The sequence below is a fragment of the Ranitomeya variabilis genome, chromosome 2 (genome assembly GCF_051348905.1).
Source record: "Ranitomeya variabilis isolate aRanVar5 chromosome 2, aRanVar5.hap1, whole genome shotgun sequence".
NCBI lineage: Eukaryota > Metazoa > Chordata > Amphibia > Anura > Dendrobatidae > Ranitomeya > Ranitomeya variabilis.
This window is the reverse complement of record NC_135233.1, coordinates 256,450,827-256,474,902: the sequence shown is the minus strand read 5'-3', so window position 1 is coordinate 256,474,902 and position 24,076 is coordinate 256,450,827. Positions and strand designations below refer to the sequence as shown.

Here is a 24,076-nt window from a genome sequence, read left to right as displayed (position 1 = left end):
GGCGTGCACCGCTGAGAAGCGGGAGGACTCCGGGGGCCATCAGAATGTGAGTATATCACAATTTTTTATTTTAATTCTTTTTTTTTTTTTTTTACTATTATATGGTGCCCAGTCCGTGGAGGAAAGTCAACCATGTACCAACCGCACATGATCCGCTTACTTCCCACATGGTGGGCATAGCCACATGCGGGAAGTAAGCAGATCAATGCATTCCTAGGTGTGCAGAATCCCCGCGATTCCGCAAATTAATGAACATGCTGCGTTTTTTTCTGGAATGCATTTCCGCTCAGGAAAACAACGCAGCATGTGCACAAAAAATGCGGATTGCATTCTATTAAATAGGATGCTTAATGTGAGCCTTTTTTTGCGGTTTTATAGCGTTTTTATAGCAAAAAAAAAACACGACGTGTGCACACAGCATAAGGCAGCGGGGTTGCGGCTATCAAACTGTGGGCGCGGCTGTCAATTAGAATGACGTCAGAATCCCACCCCGTAGCGTTAGCAGGAGCGGTCTGTGCCGGGGAGGCACGTCACCGTGCACAACAGACAGGTAAGTTGTAATTCTCTGCCTGTTAGTGCTTAAGTACATTTTTTGTTTCTCTATAAAGTCCCGGATACTACCCCCTTTAATCTTTCTATATTTGTCAGGTAGACAATGCTGGGTTTCCCTCTTGATACTTTTTCTCTGCATTGTAGCAGGTGGCCAGATTAGGGATATCTCAGCAAGGTTGCTTCCATTCACTGACAGCAAGCAGAGAATAAGAATGAATTGGCATCATGTGGTTGGTGACTTGGGCACATTGGACTTCCATTGTGCTGGTGCCAGTCTCCCATTGCTGTGGCACCTGCTATAATGGAGGAGATCATAGTACGGAAATGGGAGGACCCCGAGGAGTCGCAGCTCCCGGTGGACGCGTCAATGTCCTCATATCGATCAGCGTTTACAAGGGCAGACATATGTCCCGGCCGGACACCAATCTGCCGCTCTTTACATCATCTTTAATTTGGCGGCCAGTGGGGAGTATTTAAAGATTTTTTTTTTTTTTTTTGTACATTTTGGTTATGGGGGTCCGTCAGCGCATTATTCTCCAGATCCTCTCATGAAAGCCTCTGATCGATGTCCAGCTGCTTCCTACCATTTATAGACCTAATGTACAAGGTCCGCACCCCTCCCCACCCTCGTTCGGACCCCACATTATCTGTTATTTTCATACTTATGATTTTTTTCTTTTTTCTTCTTCTCTTCCACAGTTGGTGCCCAGCTCGGGGCCCTGGTACATCAAAGGTAAAGCCGCGGGCTCCGTTTTATTATCTATTGATCGGAATCTAACTGTGTATTGATCCGCCATCTGTACTCTGATGAGGGGGTGTAGTTCACACAATGTCCAGCATGTGGAGTAATAAGAGGGGGTCGATATAGTTTTTGATTTATGACTACGCACTGTCCCACTCCATGACGTCAGGCATTTTATAGGAAAGGGAGTTTTGTGATTGTAGTAAAAGGTGGGCACGCCCTGTCAGGGGGGATCAGACTAAAGCAGGTCCTGAGCACATGAAGGGCAGGGTCATAATAGAAGGGGAACAAGTGTATGATGCTATTAATACCCCCACTCAAGCACACTGGAACAGCCTTCCAGCGAGGACAGGGAGATTCCAATATGGCAGACCACAGTGTAGTTTTAGCCAGTGAGCAGCTTTTCGGGAGACGACGTGTAAATGCTTAGTTCCACCACCACCTCTATGGACCGCAGCCACCATGGGGGGTTGTTACATTCCTGTAGTGGTAGGATTCGGGGGGCTGGTTTGTTTTCCTGGCTGCATTTTTGGCTGCTGCACTATTTACCATGATCGGACCTTTTTTTTTTTTTTTTTTTTTGCTCCTGACATCTTTGTTTTTCTTTCTTTCCAGGACTGTGATGACTGAAGAATTTAAAGTGCCTGACAAGATGGTGGGATTCAGTAAGTGTGCAGTGTCTTATGTGGTCGTTTGCGTGGAGACATCTTGGCTCATCGGCCCTTCAGGGGCCGAGGAAAGCTGGGTGACTCCCCAGTGTAAGCTGTAAATCCTCTGTAGAGTTATTGCCTGGCTTTTGCATATAGATGAAAGCGACTGTGGTTTTTAAAAATGTAGATTTACATGTGTTTTTTTTTTTATTTTCATTTAGGGGGGAAATGCCTTATAAAGGAGGGTGGATTTAATTGGTGGCTGCTTGTGCTGTTTGCTGCTGATCACTTTTGTTCTCTCCTAGTTATTGGGCGAGGAGGGGAACAGATCTCAAGAATCCAGACAGAATCCGGATGCAAGATTCAGATCGCACCAGGTAAATATGGCTAGAAATATGGATGTCCGTGGTGTGTGCTGATGTAAGAGTGGTGGAGGGAATTATAGCGAATGGGGGTACAGGGCCGTAGCATTAGGGGTACAGTGGAATAGGGTTATTTGGTTGGGGTGAGGGGCTGAAGAGGGAGTTATAGTAGAAAAGGGGTGCGGGGCCATAGCGTTAGGAGTACAGTTGAATAGGGTTATAGGGCTGGGATGTAGGGCTCTACTGGTAGTGAGTTATTCCAGAATAGAGGTTCGGGGTCATTGCATTAGGGATACAGTGAAATATTATAGGGCTGGGGTGTGGAGCTGTAGAGGGAGTTATAGCAATAGGGGTACAGTGCAATAAGGTACAGTGGAATAGGGTTATTGGTCTGGGTGGGGTTGTAGAGGGAGTTGTAGCTGAATAGGGGTGCATGGCCATAGCACTATGTGTACAGTGGGATAGCGCTGGGGTGTGGGGCTGTAGTGGTAGAGGGAGTTATAGCAGAATAGAAGTGTGGGGCCATAGCAGTAGGTGTACAGAGGAATAAGGTTATAGGGCTGGGGTGTGGGGCCGTAGTGGTAGAGGGAGTTATAGCAGAATAGAGGTGTGGGGGGCCATAGCGGTAGGGGTACAGTGGAATAAGGTTATAGGGCTGGGGTGTGGGGCTGTAGTGGTAGAGGGAGTTACAGCAGAATAGAAGTGTGGGGCCATAGCGGTAGGGGTACAGTGGAATGGGGTTATTGGTCTGGGTGGGGTGTGGGGCTGTAGAGGGAGTTGTAGCTGAATAGGGGTGTGGGGCCATAGCGGTAGGGGTACAGTGGAATAGGGTTATTGGTCTGGGTGGGGTGTAGGGCTGTAGAGGGAGTTATAGCAGAATAGAGGTGCGGGGCCATAGCGGTAGGTGTACAGTGGAATAGGGTTATTGGTCTGGGTGGGGTGTGGGGCTGTAGAGGGAGTTGTAGCTGAATAGGGGTGTGGGGCTATAGCAGTAGGTGTACAGTGGAATAGGGTTATTGGTCTGGGTGGGGTGTGGGGCTGTAGAGGGAGTTGTAGCTGAATAGGGGTGCGGGGCCATAGCGGTAGGGGTACAGTGGAATAGGGTTATTGGTCTGGGTGGGCTGTGGGGCTGAATAGGGGTGTGGGGCAATAGCGGTAGGTGTACAGTGGAATAGGTTTATTGGTCTGGGTGGGGTGTGAAGCTGTAGAGGGAGTTGTAGCTGAATAGGGGTGTGGGGCCATAGCGGTAGGGGTACAGTGGAATAGGGTTATTGGTGTGGGTGGGGTGTGGGGCTGTAGAGGGAGTTGTAGCTGAATAGGTGTGCGGGGCCATAGCGGTAGGGGTACAGTGGAATAGGGTTATTTGACTGGGGTGTTAGGCTATAGAGGCAGTTGGTTATAGCAGAATAGAGGTGCAGCTCACGCTCTGTCCACACTTGCATGGTGTAGATGGCACCACAATGGCCATAACACAAAGGCTCCTTGTGATGCTGCTTCCGTCTGCAGAGCAGCTTCTGGGAGTAAAGCTACGACTCCCAGAAAGCAGCACGCTGGCAGGGAATATCTGTAATGTGCCTGTTACCTCAAGCACCGGGGTTCACAGTGTTTTTGTTTTTCTTTCAGATAGCGGAGGAATGCCTGAGAGACCCTGTGTCCTTACTGGAGCCCCAGAAAGCATTGAGTAAGCCGCCCGCCCGCTACAGCGCCAGTAGCCATTTCCCTTTGTATCTGACTGCTGCAGTGCTGTGTAATCCGGCTCCGATCTCCCCATCCTCCCTCCTCGTTCCCTACATTCTCTTTCCACAATTACTGCACTTTTCTTTCCTTTTTTTTTTTTTTTTTCTTTTTCCGCTTGGCGAGTGAACACAAAAGTCAGTAAAGGTAACTCAGCGGGCGGAGGTGATGCTGCGCAGGGTTCTTTCTTCCCTTTCCTCCCTGCGCCCCCAACTTTGCTCAGAGCTGGCGATGGCCAACCGTCCGCCTGCCGTTCCCAGACTCTGTGCAGATAACTGGTTTCGCTGCACCCCAGCAAGTCTCCAGCATCTTCAATAGCCCCCTCATTCCCGCCGGGCTGCTGTGACTGCTGATCTGGAATAAGTGTTATTGGCAACTGCATATTACACAGCAAGCGCCCGAGTATCGGCTTTGTTTTCTTTTTTTTTTTTTTCCTCTTTCTTGAAGATATACCCATTACTGTGCTAAGAAATCATTGTGGCAGCAGTCACGCTCTTTAACCCTTTCATGCCTGGCCAGCGAGCGGAGATCTTAGATGAGTTTAAAGGGAGGGGAGGATATTCCCATTATGTACATTAGGATATGATGCCCACAAGTGGGTATGAGATGGGTATGCCTCTTTAAGGGGTTCTGTCACCACTTTTAAGAAAAACGCACCTTGGGTGAAATTAACAGCTATCAGGCAGCTGCGTCGCTTTCTGCTACGCTGTTTCAGTGGAGCAAGGTTTTATGGTTAAAGTTCAGGGTGGGAGTTTCACATTTGGGAGGGTCATATGGATCTAGATACTCCCTAAGTTATGGTATATACCCAGAACGGCTTAGGTTATGTAACCTGAACACCATGTCAACCTGTTTGTCTCCAGATGTTGCAAATCTTCAACTTCCATTATGCATTGACAGGCTTATAGTCTCTCTAGGGCAGTGGTTTCCAACTCTTACAAAACTACAACTCCCATCATGCACCGACAGGTTTTGCAGCAGCTGTAGAGCGACAGGTTGCAGACCACCGCCATGGAGGATTTCATATCCTCCACGCTGCAGTGGGTTATTAAAGTTACTCTGTCTAACCCTGTGTCCATTTTTACTGCGTCCCCACAGGCAGGCAAAGCGTCTACTGAGTCAGATCGTGGAGCGCTGCCGGAATGGCCCCGGTTTCCATAACGACATGGACGGAAACAGCACCGTCCAGGAAATTCTCATCCCAGCTTCCAAAGTTGGTCTGGTGATCGGTAAAGGAGGGGAGACCATCAAACAGCTTCAGGTAATAGATCCTGGCCCTGTGAGGGTTAATTCGTAATTCCCTCTGACCTACCACCACCATCATACTCCACGCTCTCCCCCCAGTACTAGGTGTTTTTTTTTTTTCACTCTCTCCATCTACACCATTTTGCTAATAGTTTTGCTCTGCAGCAGGTATAAGCGTGTAATTACGCTCAGTGTGGTGCGGGCTTTGTAGGATGTTAATTTTCAGGAGTTCAGTCTGACTCTAATTAACACTTAATTTCTGGTAACCGCAGCGCCATAAAAATAAAGTAAAACGCTAATAAACTCACTTTTTATCATTTTTTTTTTTTGTTTTTCTTTCTTTGGTTTTTATTTGAAAATAAAAGAAAAAAGCGAGATGTTTTACACTTCTTGAATGTCGGGCGAACGCCAATAATCACTGGTTGCAGTTACGTAATGAGCAGTCGCTCGTCAGTCAGGTCCTCAGGTGACAGGTACTAGAAATGTCAGCGCCAGGAGAGGAGGAGGGGCAGGATGATTGAGGGCACGATTGCTACCGTGTCACTCCTGTCACAGGGTCAGAAAATGTGGAGGAGGAAATGCAAAATTTAGATGAGAGCAACTGTATAAGGCGACTGTGGGCACCAGGATTAGCACAGACAGACAATTATGGCCTAGTTAGAAGTAAGATAAAACATGGCTGCCTCCTTCCACTGTTGTCCATGGCTGTGCATGGTATATAGGTGGATAGATCTGACCTGCTATACCCGACGCCACCAGTAAAGGAGTGTGGTGCTCTGTGGCAGTCATTACCCATGTGCCGCCTGATTGTCAGTAACAGAAGCTGCATTTAGCTAATGTCATTTCTCCTACGCCTCATTGGGGGACACAGGACCATGGGTGTTATGCTGCTGCCACTAGGAGGACACTAAGTAGACAGAAAGATTAACTCCTCCTCTGCAGTATACACCCCTTCACTGGATACCATTTCAACCAGTTCTTGCTTAGTGTCTGTAGGAGGCACTTGGGTCTGTTTTCAGACCCCAACTTTCTTATTTTAGTTTTTAATTTTTATTTTTCTGTAAATTGTTATTTTTTATTCAACGGAGTGAAGGGGGCGACGGATCCTTTTTTATGGGACCCGCTCTCCCCCGAACCAGCAACAGGCGAGCACGGCGAGTATACCTCCCCGTCCCTCTCCTGCGACGTATGGCGCACGGAAAGCTTGCGCCGGGGCAACGGTTCCTATACGGTCCCGATTTAACCTCCCGCCTGCATTAGAGCATTGTGCTCAGGAAAGGCAGCCGGAGTGGAAGATGTGCCGCAAACCCCTCTGATCATTGAGGATGCCTCACTCTCCATCCCCATCCAGGGTGCATGGATTGAGTTCACATGTGAGAACGGGGAGCACCGCGACTGTAAGTACATTCCCCCCTGCTCCCCCGTGTGCGGCAGTTGTGCGGCAGTTGTGCGGCAGTTATGCGGTCCGGGTCCCTGGGGAGAGGCACCACCGGCCGGGGGTCGGCGGTGCTAGGCGGAGGTTCAGAAAGCTCCGTCGCGGCCGCACATCGCCGGCAGGCCCCAAAAATTTAGTCCCCGGCTTCTTCAGCCGGAGTAGGCCGCAGTGGATAAATCCCTCCCTCGTCCGTAGCTCCGCCCCCTACACCGGCGCTTCTCGCCTGGGACGAGAAGCGCCCTCCAAATCTCGGGGGCCATATTTCCAATATCTCTGCACGGAGCCCACGTTTCTACAGTGGCCTTTAAGCGCTCCACCGCCATATCTCTCCCTGGGGACACAGTCTGGACCGTGGGTAAGCTGCTTCAAGAAGGCTTAACCCCTTCCCAGCGTATACTGCCCGCTCTGTTCCAAAGGCACTATGTCTCAATCCAAGGAGACTAAAAAGGGTAACAAAAAGCACACAGTGTTTTTCACTGTATGTGCCACTTGCAATACGGCCCTGCCCCGTGCCCACAGTAGCCCACTGTGTGCGGCTTGTACCTTGCCCTCTGTGCAGCCGCCTCTTGCCGCCGCTGGTACTGTCGCCGATGCCGCAGCCGTCGACCCTGTAGAGCCTAGCCCCCCTGAGTGGGCGGCTTCTCTGTCACGATCTGTGGCTTCCCTAGCCAGGGCAATTGACTCCCTCAGGGGCCCCTCTCCAGGTCGGACCGCGGCGGATTCAGATGACGGTATGGATCCGCCCACCAGCAGGGGGCGTACCCGGTCACTTTCTATTCGGGGATCTCGCAAACGCGTTCACGTTTCATCCCCTGACCATGAGCTAGCGGGCCCTTCAGTACCTGCAAGCTCTGCTTCCCGGTCCCCTTCCCCAACCTCTGATAACTCTGAATTTGAGTCCGACATTTCCTATGTTCAGGACTCCCCCCTCCTCCCAGGAGTCTCTCGACTCTCTCATCGAGGCGGTCAACCAGACCCTTAAGGTGACTGAGGATTCCGTATCGGAACCCGAACACATGGTGTCTTTCAAATGGACTAAACGTGTTCAAAAGGTCTTTGTCACTCACCCTCACTTTAAGGAGATTGTACAAAAACATAGGGATCACCCAGATAAACGTTTCATGGGACAAAAGTCCATTGAGGCAAAATACCCTTTTTCTCGGGAATTAATCAAGGACTGGCTGCAGTCTCCCTCAGTGGATCCTGCTGTGTCACACCTCGCGTCCAAGACCATCCTGTCTCTTTCGGACGGTTCCTCCGTTAAGAACCCCTCCGATCGCCAGATTGAATATCTGGCTCGTTCTGCCTTCGAGGCCACAGGAGCGTCTCTCTTCCCATCCTTCGCACCTCCTGGGTGGCGAAGGCTATGGTCGCCTGGACCGAGACTCTTTCCTCTACCATCCAAGCCAGTGACTTACATCCGGAAGCCGGCATCCTGGTTAACCAGATAGCGCAGGCCGGAGACTTCATAGTCAACGCCTCTATGGACGCAGCCAATTGCGCTGCACAGGCAGCCGCCAATGCAATCTCCATCAGGAGAGCCCTGTGGCTCAGGGATTGGCGAGCAGATTCGGCTTCCAAACGTTCTCTAACAGCCCTGCCTTTCCAGGCTGGTCGGTTGTTTGGAGAAAAATTGGACCAAATGATCTCGGATGCTACCGGAGGGAAAAGTAAATTTCTCCCCCAGAAAAAACCTACCCGGCCCTTTCGGTACCAGCAGCAACCTCCATTTCGGCCTTTTCGGCCGAATGCCAACTGGTCTTCTACGTCCTCTACCTCCGCATCAGGACGAGGTTCCCGCGGTGGCCGAAGCACCCAGGTCTCTTACAGACCTACTCGCAACTGGAGACCCAGGCCTAAACCACCCGGGTCTAAGGGATCCACATCCCATGGATCCTCTGCCCAATGACTCCTTGCAACAGCCGGTGGGCACCAACAAAGTAGGCGGACGCCTGCTTTTGTTCCGCCAAGCCTGGCTCTGTCGTCTCCGACGAGTGGGTCAGAGAACTGGTGTCCACCGGATACAAAATAGAATTTTCCTTTCCCCCCCCTACACGCTTCTTCCAGTCTTGCCCTCAAAGGTCAAAAGCCACTGCGTTTCTCCAGGCAATACGGGCACTGCAAAGGGACGGAGTCATCATTCCGGTCCCCCTAGAACAAAGATTCAAGGGTTTCTATTCGAATCTCTTCGTGGTCCCAAAGAAGGACGGATCACTACGTCCGATACTAGACCTAAAGCTACTAAACAGATTCGTGAAAATCCGGCACTTCAGGATGGAGTCCCTCCGTTCTGTGGTCGCGTCTATGGAAACAGGAGAATTCCTGGCATCCATAGACATCAAGGATGCCTACCTGCACATACCAATCTTCCCTCCGCATCAGCAGTTCCTTCGCTTCGCTTTTCGCGGGGAACACTTCCAATTTGTGGCCTTGCCCTTCGGTCTCGCCACCGCTCCCAGAGTCTTCACGAAGGTCATGGCGGCTGCCATGGCCATTCTTCATTCCAGGGGAGTGGTGGTAATTCCGTACCTGGACGACCTACTGATAAAGGGTCCTTCCTACCCAGCGTGCGAAGAGTCCGTCGTTCTCACGGTGGATACTCTTACTCGCCTGGGATGGAAGATAAACTTCGAAAAGTCTTCTCCAATTCCGGCTCAACAGATCTCTTTTCTGGGGATGATACTAGACACTTCCTGCGGTCTGGTCATACTCCCTCAAGACAAGGTTTTGGCCTTGCGGCAGGGAGCTCAGAGTCTTTCCCGTCCAGTTTCCCACTCCATTCGTACCAGCATGCGAGTTCTCGGGCAGATGGTAGCTGCCATGGAAGCGGTCCCATTTGCGCAGTTTCACCTCCGTCCCCTGCAGCATGCGCTTCTGTCGGCTTGGGACGGCAACCCGTCCTCCCTCGACCGCCGATTCATCCTGCCCCCACGGGTCAGGAAAACCCTCAGGTGGTGGACGCTGAAGTCCTCCCTAACCCAGGGAAGGTCCTTTCTCCCAGTACGGTGGCTGGTGGTGACCACCGATGCCAGTCTCATAGGCTGGGGAGCGGTCTTCAACCATCACACAGCCCAGGGGCGGTGGTCCATTCAAGAATCTCGCCTTGCCATCAATATCCTCGAGATTCGAGCTATCCGGCTAGCATTGTTCCAGTTTCACCGCTTTCTGGCAGGTCACCCAGTCAGAATCCAGTCCGACAACGCCACGGCCGTGGCGTACATCAACCGTCAGGGCGGCACCCGCAGCAGGACGGCCATGCTCGAGGTGTCTCACATCCTTCATTGGGCGGAGTCAAACCATTCGCCCATCTCGGCGATCCACATTCCAGGTGTGGAGAATTGGGCGGCGGACTTTCTCAGCCGCCAGGGCCTCGCCGCCGGAGAGTGGTCCCTTCACCCGGAGGTCTTCCAGCAGATTTGCCATCGCTGGGGGACCCCGGATGTGGATCTCATGGCTTCCAGGATGAACAACAAGGTTCCTCAGTTCTTTGCTCGGTCCCTCGACCCACGGGCCCTCGGAGTAGACGCCCTGGTCTTGCCTTGGAGCCAATTCCGCCTCCCGTACATTTTTCCTCCTCTTCCCCTGCTACCGAGGGTCATCAAAAAGATCAGGGCAGAGGGGGTGCCAGTGATTCTCGTCGCGCCAGACTGGCCGCGTCGGGCATGGTACGCCGAACTGGTTCAGCTGGTAGCCGATGTCCCCTGGCGTCTTCCAGATCGCGTGGATCTTCTTTCACAGGGCCCGATTTACCACCAGAACTCAGGGGCCCTGTCTTTGACGGCTTGGCCGTTGAGTCCTGGATCCTAGCCCAAGCGGGTTTCACTCCCAAGGTGTCCTCCACCATGATCAGAGCCAGGAAACCTGTTTCCATGCGCAGTTACCACCGTACCTGGCGAATTTTTTTCTCATGGTGTGATGCTCAGGGACGATCGCCTCTAGTATTCTCTATTCCTTCCATACTAGAGTTTCTTCAGTCTGGACTAGAGTCGGGACTCGCCCTTAGCTCCCTAAAGGGTCAGGTTTCGGCTTTGTCAGTCTTTTTCCAGAGGAAGATTGCCAATAGGTTGCCGGTGAAAACTTTTTTCCAGGGAGTTTCCCGTGTGGCGCCTCCCTACAAATCGCCCTTGGATCCGTGGGATCTTAATTTGGTTCTCGGAGCTCTTCAGGAGACTCCCTTTGAACCGCTACAGGACGTTTCCTTGACCTTCCTTTCCTGGAAGGTAGTTTTCCTTGTAGCCATTACGTCCATCAGAAGGGTTTCGGAGTTGGCTGCACTCTCCTGCCGCCCTCCCTTTCTACTTTTTCATCCGGACAAGGCGGTATTGAGGACCTCTCCCACCTTTTTGCCCAAGGTTGTCTCTTCTTTCCACCTCAATGAGGAGATTGTTCTGCCTTCGTTCTGCCCGGCACCATCCCATCGTATCGAAAAGGCTCTCCACACTCTTGATGTGGTGAGGGCTCTTCGTCGGTACGTCTCGAGGACGGCTCCCTTCCGCACGTCGGACGTCCTGTTCGTACTTCCAGAGGGGCCCAGGAAGGGTTCCCCCGCTTCAAAGGCCACTCTGGCTAAATGGATTCGATCAGCCATTCAAGAATCCTATCGTGTCAAAGGTGGTCCTATCCCAGAGGGGATCAAGGCCCATTCTACTCGGTCGGTGGGCGCCTCGTGGGCCATTCGGCACCAGGCGTCAGCACAGCAGGTCTGCAAAGCTGCGACGTGGTCCAGTTTGCACACTTTTACCAAGCATTACCACATTCATTCTATCTCTTCTGCAGACGCCGCCCTTGGAAGGCGCATTTTGCAAGCGGCAGTTCCTTAAGCCGTAGACCAGTGGTACATGGGGTATTAGCATATTGCTCCCCACCCAGGGACTGCTTTGGTACGTCCCATGGTCCTGTGTCCCCCAATGAGGCGTAGGAGAAAAAGAGATTTTTGTATACTCACCGTAAAATCTTTTTCTCCGAGACACTCATTGGGGGACACAGCACCCACCCTGTTAGCCTGTTTTTTGGCTTGTTGTTACTTCTTAGTTTTGACATAGTTTGTCTTTGTTCATGCTCCTACTGCTTTACTACCGAACTGGTTGAAATGGTATCCAGTGAAGGGGTGTATACTGCAGAGGAGGAGATAATCTTTCTGTCTACTTAGTGTCCTCCTAGTGGCAGCAGCATAACACCCATGGTCCTGTGTCCCCCAATGAGTGTCTCGGAGAAAAAGATTTTACGGTGAGTATACAAAAATCTCTTTTTTTCCGCCGCTTTTTCTGAAATGACCTTTTATCTGTTTGCACAGGAGAGAACTGGCGTAAAAATGATTATGATCCAAGATGGCCCATTACCAACCGGTGCCGACAAGCCCCTTCGGATCACAGGAGACCCATACAAAGTGCAGGTACTGGCGAAAACTCTTCTGGATGCCGAGGTAGCAGCGAATAATTGAACACTTTGCATGCCATTCAAGGCGAAGGGTCCGCCGCAGTCCTTTAAACAGTGGGTGCATCTTCCCACAGCTATTCACCACCGTACAAAATGTTCCCCTGTCGGGAACTGAAGTGCATGCTGGGATCTACAGCACTTAGTACCATATATTGTGATAAATCAGCCACGCCTCCTACAAAAGCTCCACCCACTTTTAAAAACCTTTTTTTGCAGAGGTGCCATTAAAATGCGACTAGTTGCATAAGTTGTTCTGAATTTTGCAGCATTTCAGACAGTTTCACACCAGGATGTTGGAGCAAACCATGAAGAATTAGAGCCTTGTGTGGGCGCAGGTTATAGAAGTATTTATAGGCCGCTCATTGACCCATCCCCCACTAGAACTAGACCAGAGTTGTCGGAGGGGTGGTGAGCCCGTGGCCAGATAGGGCTCCCTCAGGGTACCCAGCTCCTCTGCATCTCCACTGTTCTGTAATGTCAGGAGATATATATAGATAGGTAGATATATATATATGAGATCAAATATCTGTATGTGAAAATCAAGCCAAAACTGGAAAGAATAATGCTGCTTACACATGTGGTATGGATCTCGCTCTCCTGGATGGCGTCTTCCCCAACGCGCATTTCAGCACTTTGCCTTCGTCAGCGGTGTAATATTAAGGGTATGTGCACACGTAGAATGGTCCACTGCGGATTTTTCCACAGCGGATCTAATAAATCTGCAGGGCAAAAACACTGCGTTTTTGCTGCAGATTTATCACGGATTTACCGCGTTTTTTTTGCAGATTTCACTGCGGTTTTACACCTGCGGTTTTCTATTGGAGCAGGTGTAAAACCGCTGCGGAATCTGCAGAAAGAAGTGACATGCTGCGGAATGTAAACCGCTGCGTTTTCACGCGTTTTTTCCTGCAGCATGGGCACAGCGTTTTCTGTTTCCCATAGGTTTACATTGTAATGTAAACTCATGGGAAACAGCTGCGGACACCAAAATCCGCATCGTGTGCACATAGCCTAAAGGAGCACACACTCATTTCTTGTTCCTAAGTTCCAGCTTCATGTGCTCCCCTCCCCCCGCCTCATAGCTTCTAATAATAAGTTTATGTACGAAGTACAAGGTACGGGCGGGATGTCGGCCGAATAGGAAAGACAAACAGTAAATTGGTGAAAGTGGTGAGGGCTGACAGTCTAATCCTGGACCGTAGACCAGCACTTCAGCCAAAATGTCACATGGAAGTTGTTACTGATTGCAGAGACGCTTCGTATTTCACTCTCAGCTGTGTCCTGCTCAGAACGGTCTAAGATACAGGAGCTGTTTTCACGCCGTAGAGCTTTCTTAGTTGATGCCTGTAACTTGAAGGGTGCCTTAATCGGAAGACTTGGTGTCACCCATGCCTCTATCTCGGGGGCACTTTTTGGATGAGGGTCCCACCAATCAGCTGACTGTTCGCCATTGTTTGGGTCTTGCATGCGGCAGTTTTCTAGTTGTAGTAGGGGCGTCTGAATCGCAGCCCTAATGTTTGTTGCCACCACAGTTAACATTGTTTTAACTAGAGACCCTTGCGCTAGCGCAGACCCTCATGCCATTATGAATCTGCCGGTGAACCTTTTTTTTTATTCTTTTCCTCTTTGTATTGCAGCAAGCAAGAGATTTGGTCTTAGAAATCATCCGAGAAAAGGACATGGCTGACTTCAGAGGGGTCCGCAGCGACCTGAGCTCCAGAATGGGGGGCAGTATAGAGGTGCGCACCATTGGAAAGGATGCAGTTTCCTGTCGCACTTGGTCTTTGACTGGCTAAAACAATGGCCCTTTAATGGGGACCATATTGGACTAAATGTGGGGCAACCAAGATATCATGATTTGTTGGAGCCTCAGAATTTCTGATGGCTCGGTGGACTGTAGTCAAAATTCCGTGTGTCCATTTTCACAGTGGTCTGTCTACAGCATTGTAACACGTAGCTCGTACTACAACTGCCAGCATGCTGTAATCTGATTGGCGTTGCGGTTTTGTGCATCAGCCTGAATACATGCCAACACCGATGATGCCGTATTTTTCTGTAATATCCCCTCTTTTCTTTTCCATCCCAACCAGGTCTCCGTCCCAAGGTTTGCTGTAGGAATTGTGATTGGCAGAAACGGTGAGATGATCAAAAAGATTCAGAACGACGCTGGCGTAAGAATTCAGTTCAAACCAGGTTTGTGAGATGGGTCATGGGGTTATGTCACTTTTCATCTCTCCCATGTCCTGAAGCTGCGGGTGAAGGGGTGTTAAACATTTGGGTCGGGGCCTTGTAGTTTCTGTTGCGTTCCTGCAGGATGGCGTTTTTCCATCTGAGCGTAGGGTTTGTGTTTGCTGCTGTTGATTCTTGGATGCAACGATGTGAAGCTTCGCTGCACGACCGCCGGGGGTTTAATGCTTTGCTTTGGTTGTGTCTCCCTCCTGCAGATGACGGAATCAGCCCTGAGAGAATGGCGCAAGTAATGGGCCTCCCTGACCGATGTCAGCATGCAGCGCACATCATCAATGAGCTGATCCTGACCGCACAGGTGAGACGGCAGACATGACACTTTTAACCCTTAGCTCGCTGTGATTTGGTCGTCGTGTGTAAGCTGCCTGACATCAGTCACATGGTAGTGGTACATTTCTTTAGACAATACAACCTGTTTATGATCTATAGGGCTAAAGGAAAGCTTCCAGTCATATCTCGGGGACCCTCTTTAAAAGGCCTGGACAAATATTAAGAATGGAGGTGGTTGTTTTCTAATTTGGCTAATACTTCATTTTTCTTTTTGCAGGAACGAGATGGGTTTGGGAGTCTGGCTATGACACGAGGGAAAGGGCGTACCCGGAGCGAATGGAATTATTGCACAGGCGGGATGCAAGAGATTACGTACACCGTGCCGGCCGACAAATGTGGTCTCGTCATAGGCAAAGGTACCGCGGCCACAGCAGCCTTTGAGCGCTGCATTTTACATGACTGCAAGTTGTGCTGCATCACATTCACATTGTACAGCGACCCTGCGGCTCCCATTCTGCTAAGTACAATCCTGACCATATGGCTGACAATGGTGGCATCTGAACATTGTGCGTAGAAAGTTGGATTTTTATTTTTTTGCCCTTTGTCACGCCGTCTCTTCCCCTGTAATTCGGCATCCTCTCTTGTGATTTTCGTGCTGCTCAGGAGTCTTGTAAGCTCTCAGCATCCACAAATCTCTTGTGCTTCCTTCGCCTGGTGAAGCGTGGCGGTGTAATTAGATTATAATAACATAACGATTAGAAGCCCGGGCACTTAAGAATATTTAGAGCCAATTTGCTTCCCCAGCTTGCCCTCTCTCTTCGGTAAAATTGCGCTCATCAGGTTCAGTAAAGCTGTGCGCTGGTAATGTGGTGTCCATATAGCGCACATTTATACTGCACTGGCTCGTGTTAATGGACCATAATAACGCCGTGGTGTTTTCTTGTTTTTCTTACTTGCATTTAGGGATGGAGGATGGTTGGTGTTACGCCAGCCTTTCACAGCCTAATTTTGGTATTGTGTGCCAGGTCCAATTATTTTTGGTGTATAGCCACTTAACCTGAGGCACTGGATCACTCTAGGTCATTGCTCGCTGTTCGGACTTTTGTTTTCCCCATAGTAGTCGAGATACTATGACTCGGCGCTAATTAGGTTTTTTTAGTAATGTCCATATCATTGGGGCATAAGCTCTGGCCTCGGCTCCATCCGACCCCTGCTCCTTGGCCCAGTCACATTTCCATGATAAACAGAGGTGGGGTGGGGGGCTGTCCTTTCTGCCTTTAAACTGACTTGATAAATTCTTTTCTTTTTTTTTTTTTTTACCAATGCGGTCCCTGTAAATAGAAAAGGGCAGGAGCTGCTGCATTGTAATTCAGTCTAAGGAGGAACAAATTGGGGCAAAGCTATATAAGGCCGTTTACATGTAGAAATCGTGCAGATATAGAAAGCAAGACAAGCAAGTCCCATCTCTGCTCCTGGAAGATACAGCGTCGACTACCCCCATCCCGACTCCAGATCCCACTGTCGGGGGCACGTTATACTGAATATGGAGATAGAAGACATATTTGACAATATTAAGGGTTGTACTACATTTTCATTCCAAGAATATTGTAGGTTTTTTCCCCACAGACTTCAAGCAGAAATCTTGACAATAGTTTGTAAAGGAATCACAAATTCTGCTTGAAAGTTGCAGCAATACATCCAACTGCCATAACATTAATACCATTGGTGTGTGATAAAACAGTGATTACCTGGGGACAAGAGCGATGGGGTTGGAAGTCTTGTGAGCAGGTAAAATGGACAAACGGAAGAAGCATCAAAAGCCCAACTGTGATGTTACTGGCTCATCTTCAAAATATGCGGTCTTGCTTGGTGTTCCGCTGTATACGGCAGATCTTCCCAGGTATATAGCGGGTCTTGCGGTTTATGGTGAGTCTTGTTTGGTGTTCCGCAGTTTATGGCGGGTCTTGCGACGGTGTTCCGCGGTATATGATTGGTCTTGCGTGGTGTTCCCTGATATATGGCAGGTCTTGCGTGGTGTTTCCTGGTATATGGCGGGTCTTGCGATGGTGTTCCTTGGTATACGGCGGGTCTTGCGGGGGTGTTGCCCGGTATACAGCTGGTCTTGTGGAGGTGTTCCTTGGTATACGGAAGGTCTTGCGAGGGTGTTCCTTGGTATACGGCGGGTCTTGAGGTGTTCCCTGGTATACGGCAGGTCTTGCTGTGTGCTCCCCCAGGATGTATAAATAAGTTGGGTTGCAGTGGGGGCTGCACTGTGTCTGATGACTTAGTGCGTTACGGCTGATGGATGCGAGTCCTCCCAGGATCAGACCTTCACTCCCCGACCCTGCGTCTTGGGTGCAGCATCTAAATGGCTTTCTCTACTTAGCAACCTGTAGCTTGCGGAATCCGCTCGGTGCAGTCATTAATGCGGTGACCGCTCGTGGCGCTTGTTGCTAAGTGATGGGAATTGTGCGGTGAGCGGCGTTCAGCGCACGGAGTATACATAGCAGGCGCTCCGCATGTTACATAATGATCCGGATGCCTCCCAGATTCTAGATATATTGCTGATGTATCTGTTCCCATCAGCGACTCACCCTGTCCAGGACTTGCCAGAAAGCTTCAGTCCATTGCAGGAGTCCGTACAGTGCTCATCAGACTCCCTCCATGCTCGATGTCCTTTGTGCCGGTCTCCTGTGTGTGGGACGGTCATGAATATAAGACCAGGGTGTAGTGGTCAGGGGTCGTGCCAGTAATGAATAGCTAATCTGCTGCGCCCCCTGCTGTCTGTACTGGTGCAGCATCACTATACAGCAAGAGGACATGCTTTTAATCAATTCTCCATACCCTGCTGACTTGTTTGCAGACGCCAATCTCCCATATGCTCCGTCCTGGCAGTCTGTTGTGTCGGAGCGCGGCATGTCTGGGGCGGCAGCACAGAACAATATGCTTCTATCAGATGTCATTACTGCCATAATTAGGCTATGACTAGTAATCTCTGGATAATTGGATAATTCCTTTATCTAAAACGGCGCTGCATTTTATTTGTTTAGTCTCTATAAGTAAACGAAGGAGCAGCTATGGGGTGGGTGGGGGGGGGCTTTTTTTTTCTTTTTGGAATGGTGCAAAGGCTTTAGCTTTTAATATTCCTTATTTTACAATTTTTCATATATATATATATATATATATATATATATATATATATATATATATATATATATATATATATATATATATATATATATACACACATTACGATATTAATAATTTATATTGTAATATAAAATTTTTCTTTTTTTCAGGGGGTGAAAATATCAAAAGCATAAACCAGCAATCGGGAGCCCATGTGGAGCTTCAGAGAAATCCGCCTCCCAACACGGACCCTGGCGTTCGGATATTCACCATCCGAGGCCTCCCACAGCAGATCGAGCTGGCCCGGCATCTCATTGATGAGAAAGTTGGGGTGGGTTATACCGTACCCGGAGCCAGTAGCTGTATTGGGCCCTCCGCACTCTTGTACAGGGGGTTTTGCTGCTCACTGACACTTCAGTTCTGACGTTTAACCCTTTCCTCTTCCAGGGTTCTGCCATAGGAGCTCCGAGCAGCTTTGGTCAGAGTCCTTTCAACCAGGCACACGCGACACCTCATCAGAAGTAAGTGTGGGGCTTGTCCCATGGGTGTGGTGTCTTGAGTCTTTTTTCACCTATGGGCCTAATTATTTACTTTTTTTTTTTTTTTTTTTTGCAATTGGTATATGTACGAATAGGAATGAGGAGTTGCTATCCACTGAGCAACAAACAGAGGGCACCACCTCTATAATAGAGATTACCTTAGGCCTACCAAAACAAGTAAATTACCACTTGAAAGTAAGCAAGAATGGATCACCTTACAATAATAAATATATATTAATTAAACCATAACCCACAACATGATACAAATGTCAAAGAAAATACCCCCAGATTAAAAGGAAAATGGGCTGATGCAAAAGTTTTGGCACCCTTGGAGATTTTTGTGGTCAGTTAACTTTGACCAAGGTTTCAGACGTTAATTAGCCTGTTAGGGTTATGGCTTGTTCATGATCATCGTTGGGGAAAGTCCAGCTGATGCAAATTTCACAGCTTTATAAAAACCCAATAATCACAAATTTGTCCTAAACTAAGAAACCAATTGGTACTTCTATAATCATAAACAACCCAGGCAGCAGTAAATACACCGCTGACTAAATGAAGCCAACCAATAAAATTCATTAAAATATATCATTTATTGAATAAACTTTTAAAAGGATCCAAATGACCACATTAATAAATTTTACGAACAAATACCCCGGATCTTAGAGGAACACCCGGTCAAGACTCTAAGCATAGAGATCTTATGGTATAATATGCATAGGAAAAGGAAAAACGGACTAACTATGCAAACACATGTAAATATGGTACTAAAATACACAGCAATGTTCACTACTAGAGAGCAAGGACCAGAAAAAAACACATGAAAGGTGCTGGACAGCATCCATATAACTAATCCGTCTATAGTGTGATAGCTAATCAAATCCCATAATCATAGTATATCTAAAAGTGCATAAGAGCCCATAATATTACCTTTCCCTTGGCCGCTGAATATATGGAGAGACCGTGCAGGTAGTACGTCGGGTGTTCCCCTCTGGCTCCCCGACGCGCGTTTCGCCCACTGCTTCTTCTGGGGCCGTTGTGCTAAAAAACAGCAGCCATGTTTTTTTTCTAAGCCGCTGCCTAGCACTCAGAAAAAAAAAATGGTGGCAGCCCACAAAGCAGGAGAAGGCTCTAAGAAGATAGCAAAGTGTTTTCAATTGCCCTTTCCTCAGTTTGAAATGTAATTAAGAATTGACAGTTAACAGGAACAGTGGAGTTCAAGATAACATCTGGAAGACCAAGCAACATTTCAGTGAGAGCTTTCTCGTAGGATTGCTAGAGAGGCATATCAGAACCCCCCTGCTTGACTAGAATAAATAATATTGCACGCCCCACTTTTCAGTTTTTGAATTTCCACAAAAATTTAAAATGACCAATAAATTTCGTTCAACTTCACAATTGTGTTCCACTTGTTGTTGATTATAAACCAAAAAATTACATTTGGTATCTTAGTTTGAAGCATGATATGTGGGAAAAGGCTGAAAAGTTCCAGGGAGCCGAATACTTTCGCAAGGCACTGTAACTATATTAACCAGGCTGAAGACAAACTGAATGCATATATAGCGAGTAGGGTGTAGGTTTGTGCATGATCTTTGCCCCATCGGTATTATTACATTTCCGTACTCATTTAACCCTTATTTGGATCTTTATAGTGCACTACTGGCTATATATTCATTCAGTTTGACTTCAGCCTGTTTGATATAGTTATATTTGTATCTATTTTGCCTTTTTAGGCTTTTTAATTTGTTTTTATCAGGTTGTGGTTTATGGTGTAATTGATAAATTTCTATTATAAGGTGATCCTCTTTTTCTTGCCTACTCTTATGTGGTAATTGCTATGTATGCACTTTCTTTACCTAGAAGATTCATGTTGGCCTTTTGCACTTCTGCAGCCTAAATCCCTATTATCCCTGGAACAATTAATCCCTATGCCATGTCAGTCTTTACATGCAACTGGCTATTCCTGTATTGCAGGGAGTTCTGTTTGCACTACTCTCGTCCCTATGAGCTCATGGTGTCATTAATCACTATATAAATATAATTTATATATAATTTTTTTTTTTCAGTGGTCCTCAGGCGTTCGTAACACAGGGTTGGGGTAGCACTTACCAAGCATGGCAGCAGCCTACTCAGCAGCTTCCAGGTGGGTTCACAGTTTAATTTGTTTTCTATCAATTGCTTATTGCCACATTCTGTTGACAGCAGCTGGCACTTGTAGTTCCATACCCATATGAGCACTCTGGACTGCCTGTGCATCGCACATCACAGCCGCGTTGTCTGGGTTATTTCTCCTTGCAGGAGAGGATTTGCGGATGATAATAGTTGTGATCCTGGGAGGAATATCACATGTTGATACGTTAATGGTCACCCATCCCCTCACTTGTCTGCTATCATGTGCACTCTATTCGTGGTTTCCAAGGTGAACTGTACAAGTATGCCAGCGACATTCCCTCCGTCCTGTACTCCTGCGTAGTGGCGCTCGCTCCAGGGAGGGAAGCCAGGTTACATGGTACAGACGTGACCCTGCACGTATCTAACTTGCCAACCGCCATGTCTGATGAACGCTCAGATGGTGCATGCTGAGGAGGTAGCCCCCCAGGGTAAGGCAGGCCTGCGCACTACATAGGCAGCAGTGCATTGCTGCATTCTCCCTGTGGTGCTGTCCTGGGGTCTCCTGCTTCAGGGAAAAGCTAAGCAGACAACCCATTTAATGAAGGGACTCATTACTTTTTTTTCCCCCCTGTCCTCCCACATGTGAGGCATGAAGCCAGAATAATCGTAAACTGATAGCCATGGTTTGGGCTTGATGCCTGCCTGCCCACGAGCCTCAGATCACTTTCCTTTGCTTGAGCAGAGTATGAGATATCGATCCGAGCCGAGGCTTCCCACTGAGAGGGATATAGGAAGCGAGTGGGGAGATGGGCTCCATCTCGCGGCTGTAATCCTTTCCAACTACATTATTTGGTGCCAGTCCCATCCCCACAGCTTATGTCCTGCTGGTCATATTGTATGCAAGCAGCGAGCGTCAGTAACTATTCCAACTGGTGGACAAATTGAGCGAGCAAAACCCCCCATCACCACCACCAAGTCCTAACCAGTGATCTAAACATGGAGGGGTTTATTGCTCCTTACAATCCTCCCTCGCAGACATATAAAGCCATGGATGAGGTTAAACATGCCGGCCTGCAGTCCATTAATTGGCGTGTCCCTCAATGACTTCCCAAAGAAAGGCCATTGATTGAGCTCCCCATTGTGGGGACTGGCAGGTGGGCTCTTTGTGACCCCTGAGTAATTGATAAAGAAACATTGGCCTGACTTGTGGCAATGGTCAACCCTTAACCCATTCCTGGTGCTCTTAAGCCTCTCTTATAGCTTCCTTCATGTTTCTTTGTAAATTGTAATAAATTTAGATTATACCCAGTTTTATGGGGATTTTTTTTTTTACGTGCGGGTCCAACTTGTGATGTTTCTTTGCTGGTGTTTCACTGAGCATTTAGCGTTCTGTGAAGAGGCCTTCTGTGTTTGCCACTGCTCATTGTACAATTCCTAACTTCCTGATATCCGCTGCGTGCTCAGGAGCTGCGCCCGCTCCTTACATGTCGGGACATTGGCCATACAGCAGTGATCAGAGCGAGCGCCGATCACTGCTACTTAACCATTTACCATCTGCATTGGTGCATGTCACAGACTACTGAAGGCCCCTATCACACCATCTTTGTACTCCCACAAAGCCCTTCCTGGGCTCCATAGGAGATTAATGTCACTATATACTGTAGTCCTGAAGTGTTTGACGAAGAGGTCGAACAATCACAGGGAGAATAAAAAGTTATCACCTATGCATAGGAAAGATGATGAATGTAGGATTGCTGAGTGTCTGGCTGGTGAGGACCCCACAATCCTTTTTGTGAATTGAGGGCCTAAAGTCACCTGCATGGTTGGAGCGGTAGTGAGCAAGTGCGACCACCACTACTACACTACTATAGATGGTGAGTTGGGCGGTAGTGAGCAAGTGCAACCACCACTACTATAGATGGTGAGTGGGGCGTAGTGAGCATGTGACCACCACTGCTATAGACGGTGAGTGGGGCGGTAGTGAGCGAGTGCGACCACCACTGCTATAGACTGTGAGTGGGGCGGTAGTGAGCGAGTGCGACCACCACTGCTATAGACGGTGAGTGGGGCGGTAGTGAGCGAGTGCGACAACCACTGCTATAGACTGTGAGTGGGCGGTAGTGAGCGTGTGCAACCACCACTGCTATAGACGGTGAGTGGGGCGGTAGTGAGCGAGTGTGACCACCACTGCTATAGACGGTGAGTGGGCAGTAGTGAGCGTGTGTGACCACCACTGCTATAGACGGTGAGTGGGGCAGTAGTGAGCGTGTGCAACCACCACTGCTATAGACGGTGAGTGGGCAGTAGTGAGCGAGTGTGACCACCACTGCTATAGACGGTGAGTGGGCAGTAGTGAGCGTGTGTGACCACCACTGCTATAGATGGTGAGTGGGCAGTAGTGAGCGAGTGTGACCACCACTGCTATAGACGGTGAGTGGGCAGTAGTGAGCGTGTGCAACCACCACTGCTATAGACGGTGAGTGGGGCGGTAGTGAGCGTGTGTGACCACCACTGCTATAGACGGTGAGTGGGGCGGTAGTGAGCGAGTGTGACCACCACTGCTATAGACGGTGAGTGGGGCGGTAGTGAGCGAGTGTGACCACCACTGCTATAGACGGTGAGTGGGCAGTAGTGAGCGTGTGTGACCACCACTGCTATAGATGATCAGTGGGGCAGTAGTGAGCCTGGCTGCCAAGTATGGCTCTCCTCCCTCTTTGCTCCTAATCTGATATCCGTATTGGAAGCCTCCACCTCCTCCACCATAAGCAGTTTCCAGAGCAGTTCTCTTAGTCACTGTTCTCACTTTCCTGAGCTGTCTACTTATTCAAAGGTCCTGGTATCTCTAAATAACATCCAGTGTTAACAGAGCAGACTCAGAAAGGTTGTCCAAATGGGGAAAAAGTAGAGAACAAAATGCATCCCGTATGTGTGATACTATATTCTGAGCGCTGTGACCTCCTGTATGTGCGATTATACCGTATGCTGAGCGCTGTGTCCTCCTATATGTGCGATTATACCGTATGCTGAGCCCTGCATCCTCCTGTATGTGTGATTATACCGTATGCTGAGCCCTGCATCCTCCTGTATGTGTGATTATACCGTATACTGAGCGCTGTCCTCCTGTGTGATTATACCGTATGCTGAGCCCTGCATCCACCTGTGTGATTATACCGTATGCTGAGCCCTGCATCCTCCTGTATGTGTGATTATACTGTATACTGAACACTGTCCTCCTGTGTAATTATGCCGTATACTGAGCGCTGTGCTCTCCTGCGTGATTATACCGTATATTGAGCCCTGCGTCCTCCTGTATGTATGATTATACCGTATACTGAGTGCTGTAACCTCCTGTATGTGTGATTATACCGTATACTGAGCGGTATGCCCTCCTGTGATTATACCGTATACTGAGCCCTGCGTCCTCCTGTATGTGTGACTATACTGAATGCTGTCCTCCTGTATGTGTGATTATACCGTATGAGCGGTCTTCCTGTATGTGTGACTATACTGAGTGCTGTGTCCTCCTGTATGTGTGATTATACCGTATACTGTGTGCTTGGTCGTCCTGTATGTGCGATTATACCATATACTGAGCACTGGGTCCTCCTGTGTGTGATTATACCGTA

At 48.8% G+C, this 24,076-nt stretch overlaps 1 protein-coding gene across 2 annotated transcripts in view; it reads left to right on the top strand.

Moving 5' to 3' along the window:
• Nucleotides 1–24,076, top strand: part of FUBP3 (far upstream element binding protein 3) — a 40,202-nt gene that overhangs the window by 8,054 nt on the left and 8,072 nt on the right. For both annotated transcript variants that reach the window (XM_077284735.1, XM_077284736.1), the window contains exons 3-15: nucleotides 1,252–1,285; nucleotides 1,910–1,959; nucleotides 2,250–2,321; nucleotides 3,930–3,987; nucleotides 5,139–5,301; nucleotides 12,014–12,112; nucleotides 13,794–13,895; nucleotides 14,247–14,349; nucleotides 14,601–14,701; nucleotides 14,951–15,089; nucleotides 17,973–18,133; nucleotides 18,250–18,323; nucleotides 20,405–20,481. In XM_077284735.1, coding sequence (XP_077140850.1) covers nucleotides 1,252–1,285; nucleotides 1,910–1,959; nucleotides 2,250–2,321; nucleotides 3,930–3,987; nucleotides 5,139–5,301; nucleotides 12,014–12,112; nucleotides 13,794–13,895; nucleotides 14,247–14,349; nucleotides 14,601–14,701; nucleotides 14,951–15,089; nucleotides 17,973–18,133; nucleotides 18,250–18,323; nucleotides 20,405–20,481 — 1,233 coding nt within the window. The remainder of the gene's footprint in view (nucleotides 1–1,251; nucleotides 1,286–1,909; nucleotides 1,960–2,249; nucleotides 2,322–3,929; nucleotides 3,988–5,138; nucleotides 5,302–12,013; nucleotides 12,113–13,793; nucleotides 13,896–14,246; nucleotides 14,350–14,600; nucleotides 14,702–14,950; nucleotides 15,090–17,972; nucleotides 18,134–18,249; nucleotides 18,324–20,404; nucleotides 20,482–24,076) is intronic.